The sequence below is a fragment of the Stylophora pistillata genome, chromosome 8, assembly GCF_964205215.1.
Source record: "Stylophora pistillata chromosome 8, jaStyPist1.2, whole genome shotgun sequence".
NCBI lineage: Eukaryota > Metazoa > Cnidaria > Anthozoa > Scleractinia > Pocilloporidae > Stylophora > Stylophora pistillata.
In genome coordinates this window covers 25007079-25015721 of record NC_142526.1, presented here as the reverse complement: position 1 = coordinate 25015721, position 8643 = coordinate 25007079, and the positions used below count along the sequence as shown (strand labels likewise).

At 40.9% G+C, this 8643-nt stretch overlaps 1 protein-coding gene and 1 long non-coding RNA gene across 2 annotated transcripts; one reads left to right on the top strand and one right to left on the bottom strand.

The window, feature by feature from the left end:
- Positions 1-561: 561 nt before the first annotated feature.
- LOC148725644 (uncharacterized) lies at positions 562-1503 on the bottom strand. Its single transcript, XR_015991140.1, has 2 exons — positions 888-1503; positions 562-806 (listed from the first exon to the last, which is right to left on the bottom strand). It is a non-coding gene; the product is annotated as an uncharacterized LOC148725644 (long non-coding RNA).
- Positions 1504-1661: 158 nt separating this feature from the next.
- LOC111335363 (calcipressin-1) lies at positions 1662-6787 on the top strand. Its single transcript, XM_022941250.2, has 3 exons — positions 1662-1953; positions 4711-4890; positions 5245-6787. Exons 1-3 carry the CDS (start codon positions 1816-1818, stop codon positions 5581-5583), a joined length of 657 nt encoding a protein of 218 aa, XP_022796985.2. The 5' UTR covers positions 1662-1815; the 3' UTR covers positions 5584-6787.
- Positions 6788-8643: the final 1856 nt, after the last annotated feature.

Sequence of the window (8643 nt, the reverse complement as noted above, 5' to 3'; positions counted from 1 at the left end):
TGCTTATGTTTACGACCGTTGATGACCAGCTTCGAATGTCGTTACATCATAAATTGTTCCTTTTAAAATAGAAGTCACATGACCTATTTTTCCCGCCGCGCGTGGGCGAATTTGCAATTACGATAATGAATTCTAATTCTTTGCTACGCGCGCCACTGAACATGCAAATGAAAAATAATAGTTTTAAGAGCCTCTCAATCTCCCCCGTACCCTTCCCCACCCCCCACTCCTACACCAAAAGGTAAACTTGCTTAGAAGAAAAAAAGGCCTACCGAAGTTCAGAACACAAGATTTTGCCGGATCAAAATCCTCAAGAGCAAGCAAGAAAAGCTGGCTAACTGTTGACATTCCACAGGCTAAGTTTGGTCATTATGCCGACATTGTGCTCGCTTCTCTGACAGTAACGTTATGCCCGAAATTATGCCTGCAAAATTCATCAGACCTTACCGACCAGAACTAGAGATGTGGATGACATCAGAGCTGAGATTAAAAGATACAAAGCTTCTCGACTCTCGCGTCGAGTTATGGCAACACAAGCTCATTCAGTAGCAAAGACGTTAACAAGGTTAATTCTTGCTTTATTTTTGTCCCTTGGTTACATTTTTGTATCTTAATGCTTCTTGGCAAGTGTGGGAGGGGAGGGTGAGGCTGAGCGAGAGACAAGAGGGGAGGAGAGACAAAAAAAAAAAAAACTACCAGGATCTAAAAACGCGCCCTTAAAGATGAAATCTTATGTTTCACGCTGTCAAATCCGGCTTCCATGAGGGCTAAAGTAATTACGGTCCTCTGGCAAGCTTGTCCTGATCCTGTAATCCGAAGAAATCTTTGTATAAATGCTCGTTGTCAAGCCTGAATTTGGGTATCTGCTATTGATGTTCATCACTTACGTCACGCTTTGACCATCACTTAAGAACCGCTTCGCTTGAAGCTTTTAAATTTGGCATTTACAATCCTTCAAAAATCTTCCCGATCCGGTCGGTCTGCAGTCCTTGTTTCCTTTGGTTTAGGGGATTGCTTCAAGTTTTCCTTCCTATCAGTGACAGGTTTTACGGGCTTAAAACAACTGAAATATCGTTGCATAGCTCCGTTACGTTCACGACACTGAAAAGCGGAGGAGGGCCAGACGTAATTTTCCAATTTTACAACAATGACTGTCATCAACAGGGACTATTTTTATACCATGATTTTTCTCGTTGCTAAATATTTGGCCAGGTTCCTATATGATCTCCTTGGCCATCCTGATTGTCCCAGTTTTCATTACGACCTAAACAACAATAACAATGTTTTCTAAATAGCCATTGATTAAAGGCGTAAAAGGCAAAACCCATTCCTTGAATTCAAAAACAAAAGATGAGTACATGTATTTCATAACACGAATGACATAAGCTGTTGCCTGAGGTAATTCAAATTTCTTAATCGTAAGTTTTTCTCCATATTTAGAAGAGACCAGCTTGCGAAATTATGGAGTATAGTTTTACATCTGAAGGGTAACTTATACTCGAAAATCTGCTCATTTTTTGGACTGACACAAGTTCTCTTTGGATTTAAAATAATGCAATTCAGCAAGTCATTAGATTTGTACCATGACGTCAAATGCTAATGACTTCACTAAGCGTTTCCTGTAAAATCGCGATAAGACTTTATACGATCCCAGTAAGCCTTGCGTGCGCAGTTCATATAGACTTACCTGTCAAGAGCAGCTATAAAATCCCTGTGACCTGCGTTTTGTATCGACAACTTGGTTAATTATATTACCTCATACTGCGTATGACTTAACACTTCATCGTTATCCAAAGTGATTGTCCTTTCTTCATAATGAAGCCGTACGTTGAAAACGTCGAGATATCAGGTGAAATAGACGTCACTGGCGGCGAATACAACGAAGAGCAACAAACATGGAGTATTTCTGTAACTAATCTACCAAACGATGTTTTTGAGGATTCAGACACGAAGGTATGTAAATAGAAAAAGAGATATCGTCAGCTCCTTGTTTAGCTATGAATTGTATGAGCTCGTCATCGTAACGTTTTGTTAGAAAGCGAGTACATTTCGTCGAAGTGCAAAGTTTTACAGACCAAAACAACTGTTGTATTCTATAGGATAGTCAGCTCAGTTATCTCTTATTTAGCTGCTTTTTCAACTCTGTGGGAATCCTGAAGCATACACGAAACATACTTAGGTCGCAAAAAAAATGCGTGCAAGCTTGATTGATTTTTAGTTGACTTGGGAAATGTTTTGTCTAGTAATAAGCTTATAAAAACTATCAAGATCTCGTTAGTTGATGAACCGATTCAGGTTTCGATTGTTAAAAAGAATTAACGTTAAATCCATTGCTGGTTTTCACCGGAGTTCTGAAATTTGGAAAGTCAAGACAAAATTGAGACAGATATTAATGATAATGAACAGACATGAGATAATGAGTGACTGTCACTTTCAAGAAAACAAATTTGATATCAAAATTCTTTACGTGAAGTTCATTTCCAGCAAGTCATGTTTTGCATAAGGAAGAGGGACTGGGTTGGTTACTTGCAAACGTAGGAATTAGAGGGTACAGAACAGGGTATACACGAGTCTCTGACTTTGATTAACGATAAAAAATTTTTCCTTGAGAGAAGAGGTATCTTTTGCTTTAGTGGTGAACTTGTGAAAGGCTCAAAATCCCCGTCATACCAGGGGTTTCTAGAGCTGTCATTAGGAGCCGTTAGACGGCTAAAACCGCGTGCCAGTCTGTCATCTTTAGCCACCTACTTTCACCTCATCTTACCATAATTTCTGATTAATAATGTAAGTATTAAAGTACAATCAGAGAAATTTGTAAAGCAGCCATTTTCTAGTTTTAAGGGGAATTGAATGCTTGATTTACCAGGAACAAGTTTAGAACGAGCTTTGAGGAGTGCTTGAGACATTTTAACGAAATAGTTCTCAGTTGTGGTTTGAATCTGATAAAATGACATGGGGCCCTGAGGTTAACCTGGCCATCTGCTATTTCTTATTAGCACTCCAGCTACCAGGAGTAAACAGCTGCTTTCAAGACCTCTTACTTCTTCTGTGAAGATTTCATCCAAACAATTTGTTGAGGCTTTAAGCTCGGTGCCTTTTGAAAGTCAACTTTCAGCCACCTTGAGTTGTAAAATCTTATCAGGAAAACAAAAAAGTGTTAGCAGAAGAAGAAATTTGCATTATTTTTTAGATATACTTTGCTGTTAACCACAATCAGAGAAAATAAGCAAGTATTATTAGTACTTTATGCAAATTTATATCTCACTTTTATTTAAACCACAGTCATACTTAGGTCATCAAATTGGCAACTTGTTAGTAAATAATTTGGATATATCAAGAAAGTTGAAATGGTAAATTGGCCACCGTAATGATTACAAAAGCTGATGTTTCGAACGTTAGCCCTTCGTTGGAGCGAATAGAGGAATTGTGGGTTATGTGTGCTTTTCAAGGCAGAAAATGGAGCTACGTTATTGGTGGGAACATGGCAATGAGAAAAATACGAATAAATTAGTGGAATGAAAAGCGTTCGTTGATCCCTGTGGGATTTAGACTGTCGGTTTGAAAGATTTAGACTGCCGGTTTCAAAACGATCCAGAGACATGCACTATCTTTTCTCAGCCTCCGCTCGTTTCATTCAAACGCGACAAAAACATTGGCAATTTTTTGGTCAGAAGTTCTTTTCAGACTAATGACCAACCAGGCACTTTTAAATGCCCTCGTGCACAATGCAAAATGTGTCCTTTCATTCACAACGCTGATAAAATATTGGGACCTAAACGATCCATTAAGATCAACGATCACTTCACGTGCACCTCCGCCAATGTAATCTATTGCATAACTTGCACTTATTGCAAAAAGATATACATTGGCGAAACAGGCAGAAGACTAGGTGACCGATTCCGAGAACACCTTCGAGACGTGGAAAAGAATGACAAGGACACATCGAAACCAGTCACTAGACATTTTAATTTACCTAATCATTCTAAGCAACATATGGCAATCTGCGGTCTTTCCTTACACTTAGGTAGCACGGAAAGCCGTAAAACTCCTGAACAAAAGCTCATCTTTCAAACCGGCAGTCTAAATCCCACAGGGATCAATGAACGCTTTTCATTCCACTAATTTATTCGTGTTTTTCTCGTTGCCATGTTCCCACCAATAACGTAGCTCCATTTTCTGCCTTTAAAAGCACACACAACCCACAATTCCTCTATTCACTCCGACGAAGGGCTAACGCTCGAAACGTCAGCTTTTGTAATCATTACGGTGGCCAATTTACCATTTCAACTTTGTTGATATTTCCAAATTATTTCGTTACTCCCACCAACGCAGCCCCAAACAGTTTCTTTTGAAACTATCAGGCTTTGTTAGCAAATATACTTGTTTGTGGCTCAGATGGTTTGTTCATTTGGCACATCAGTGAAACAGCAAGCCACTCCACTATCAGTCATTTATCTTAATTGAGGTTGTTGAGACATCATAAATTTCTTACTTAAAAACAACAAGTTTTCAATCATGGTGATTTATTTTTGATCCTAGCTGAAAGTGGAGTGTGCCCTTTGTAAAATCTGATATTTGAAGACAATGCCAAGTTTTCTAGTTTGTGTAAATAGTCTTTCATTACTTGTGCTTAACGTTATTAGTATTCTACAGAATTTGTTAGATCCTATTTAATTGTTATAAGTAGCACGTGGCATTTCTTCTTTGCAGGAAGTTTTTGAAAAGTTGTTCTCACCTTATGGGAGTGAAAGTGACAGAAGCTTCATCTACTTAAAGACTTTTCACAGAGCCAGGGTTACCTTTACTGAGGAAGAGAATGCAAAAGAAGCCAAGAAAGATCTGCATGGACAACTTTTTCTGGGCTATGAACTTGGCATCTTCCTTGTTCAGGTAACTGATTAGTCACATCAACATTGGTGAACTTGCAAATTTTCCTTACAATAATTTATGAACTCACAAATAAAGTACTGATTCTGACAGGTGATCAAAACTGAAGACAATCCTGACTTCAACCTGCTATTGTAGGTTGAACCCTGGTTGAGTCTGAATTTTTTCAGGCTTCTTCTACTACAATGTCATCAATGCATTTCATCTGTGAATCAGACTGTAGGTACTGGATGGAAAAATATTGATCTATTTTCTCTGGCATTAATAAAATATAGTAAAGTATGACAAACTAAGCCAGTAGTGAAATAATTTTATATAAATGCAATTTCTTTAAGTTGGTTCTTCATTGTTTTGCAGAGGCAGTCCTCCCTTAACAACAACTCTAATCTTAAACCACCACCTCAAACAAAACAGTTCTTGATTTCCCCTCCTGCATCACCTCCGGTTGGCTGGGAACAGACTCGTGAGTCTCACCCAGTGATCAACTATGATCTGCTGGCTGCCGTAGCCACTTTAGACACTTCACAACCTTGTCAGCTGCACAAGTCTTCTGAAGATGCACCTAGCATTGTGGTACACTTGTGTGATGAAGGAGACGAGGAAGATGGTGTGATTGATGAAGGTAGCAAGTTCCGCCCAATGAAAGTATTGCCAAGAGAAGTTGTGCAAACAAGAAGACCAGAAAGAAAATTGTAGAGAATATTAAGAAGGCATCATACTTTATATATTTTAAAATATATATAGTGTAGTCATCCTTTTCTCCTTTAATGTGAGAAGTCAAGAAACAGTTTTGTTTTATTCATTGTAATATAAGTGACCATTCTGTGTCACCTGAAACATGCAAACCAAAGTCTAGCATTAAGGTTTTTCTGTTCAGAAAACATACTTACAAGTAATGCCATATCAGTGTGTGTACAGATACAATTTTTCATTTGTGAAGAGTGCCAAATTAAACATAAGTTGGAGGCGATGAACAAGAATATATATTAATTTATGAAGTTATTCCAGTATTTTTAGAGACTTCACCAACTCGTGTTGATTAGTTCAGCAGGAATAACTTATGTTATTACACGACTCGGGCAGTCAGAGGGCCAATAACTAAAATCAACCAATCAAAATGCTCTATTGCCAGTCAATATTCTCTCAGTATTGGACTGGGCACTGTCCCAAATGGTCCCAAATGATACCCCACTTGTGTCCCTTTGAACTTCAGTTGTATAATAACTCTCTTAACCAAGCTTGCTCGGTACCGTACTGGAAGAATATCGGCCCTCTGTCTTTTTTGTACAGATCTCGCTGCACTCAAGACCTCAGGCTGATATTCTCCCAGTATGGCCCTCACGCTTGGTTAATAAGATATATTTATTTAATAACATTAAGCACAAGAAGTCTTGTGGGTCATTCAACTGATATGTTTTGTAGTTTTTGTGCAATGATTTAAGTTTACTTCTTTCACTTGGAATGAGACCCCAAGCTAAAATGAGTAGCTCATTAGTGGCTGCCAGGGTAGATAATGCTATCCAAAGGATAAATTGCTATCCAGTGGGTAAGTGTGAACAAAATGTACAGTGCTATCCACTGGATAGAGATTTATCCAGAGGATAGTATTATCCATCCTTCAAACAACAGGGTCCTAAAGTGATTTTCCTTGGATTCCTAGATGTCTTTCATCAAAGAATACTCTAGGTTAGATGGTTCAAGACCTTCTGACCTATTTTTGTACCTCAACTTGAGTGCCTCTGAAAATTTTCTCAAAATAAGCCTGTCATCCTTCCTGATAGCCATTAAAAATGTTAACTGATGGTATTTAGAATGTGATCTGACCATGATAATTACTGTAAGCTACTTATCAAACAGCAATAAATCAATTAAACAAAGAAATGAAGTATTCCTTGGAAAATTGAGTTTTCAATGTAATCAACCTTGTGTTTATTTTTTTTTTGGAGGGGAGGGGGGAGAAGAGATTGCACCAGGATTGATTTTATCATTGTGGGGATGGCTTCCTTAACTGTTTTCACCTTACTGAGAGACCCTCTTGGGTTGATCGGACTTGATCGTGTAAAGGCATTTTGTGACCACAGAATAAAGCGTGACTAAGGGTTAATAGCCCATTTCCGATTTACCCTTGACCTCATTTTCAATTATAAATGATTTTATTAGCCCGGGGGGGAAATACATGATATACATGGGTACAAAGGGTATAATGGGTACACAGGGTATACATGGGTACACAGGGTACACATGGGTACACATGGGTACACAGGGTACACATGGGTACACAGGGTACACATGGGTACACAGGGTACACATGGGTACACAGGGTACACATGGGTACACATGGGTACACAGGGTACACATGGGTACACAGGGTACACATGAGTACACAGGGTACACATGGGTACACAGGGTATACAGGGTACACAGGGTAACAGGGAGTCTATATGTGGCAAATAATTCATGGCAGTCTCCATATAGACTCCCTGTTACCCAGTCTACATATAGACTTCCTGTTACCCATTCTCCCTGTGTACCCTGTGTACCCTGTGTGTACCCTGTGTACCCTGTGTGTACCCTGTGTACCCTGTGTACCCCTGTCTACCCTGTCTACCCTGTGTACCCATGTGTACCCTGTGTATCCTGTGTATCCTGTGAACCCTGTGTACCCTGTGTACCCTGTGTACCCATGTGTACCCTGTGTACCCTGTGTATCCTGTGTACCCTGTGTACCCATGTGTACCCTGTGTATCCTGTGTACCCTGTGTATCCTGTGTACCCATGTGTACCCATGTGTACCCTGTGTACCCATGTGTACCCTGTGTATCCTGTGTACCCTGTGTACCCCTGTGTACCCATGTGTACCCTGTGTTACCCTGTGTACCCTGTCTACCCTGTGTACCCTGTGTATGCTGTGTACCCTATGTACCCATGTGTACCCTGTGTATCCTGTGTACCCCTGTGTACCCTGTGCACCCATGTGTACCCTGTGTTACCCTGTGTACCCTGTGTACCCCTGTGTACCCCTGTGTACCCTGTGTATCCTGTGTACCCATGTGTACCCATGTGTACCCTGTGTACCCTGTGTATCCTGTGTACCCATGTGTACCCTGTGTATCCTGTGTACCCCTGTGTATCCTGTGTACCCTGTGTACCCCTGTGTACCCTGTGTATCCTGTGTACCCCTGTGTACCCTGTGTACCTGTGTGTACCCTGTGTACCTGTGTGTACCCTGTGTACCCTGTGTGTACCCTGTGTACCATGTGTACCCCTGTGTACCCTGTGTACCCGTGTGTACCCTGTGTACCCGTGTGTACCCCTGTGTACCCTGTGTATCCTGTGTACCCCTGTGTACCCTGTGTTGTACCCGTGTGTACCACTGTGTACCTGTGTGTACCCTGTGTGTACCCTGTGTACCATGTGTACCCTGTGTACCCCTGTGTACCCTGTGTACCCTGTGTACCCGGGTGTACCCGTGTGTACCCTGTGTACCCGTGTGTACCCTGTGTACCCCTGTGTACCCCTGTGTACCCTGTGTATCCTGTGTACCCATGTGTACCCCTGTGTACCCTGTGTACCCCTGTGTACCCTGTGTACCCGTGTGTACCCTGTGTACCCGTGTGTACCCTGTGTACCCCTGTGTACCCCTGTGTACCCTGTGTATCCTGTGTACCCCTGTGTACCCTGTGTATCCTGTGTACCCTGTGTATCCTTTGTACCCGTGTGTACCCCTGTGTACCCTGTGTACCCTGTGTATCCTGT

What these genes read in the sequence shown, in the direction of transcription:
- LOC111335363 (XM_022941250.2), top strand. Translation starts at nt 1,816, where the DNA reads ATGAAGCCGTACGTTGAAAACGTCGAGATATCAGGTGAAATAGACGTC. An exon ending in TTGAGGATTCAGACACGAAG is followed by an intron (nt 1,954 to 4,710) that starts GTATGTAAATAG and finishes TCTTCTTTGCAG; the next exon opens with GAAGTTTTTGAAAAGTTGTT. An exon ending in TTGGCATCTTCCTTGTTCAG is followed by an intron (nt 4,891 to 5,244) that starts GTAACTGATTAG and finishes ATTGTTTTGCAG; the next exon opens with AGGCAGTCCTCCCTTAACAA.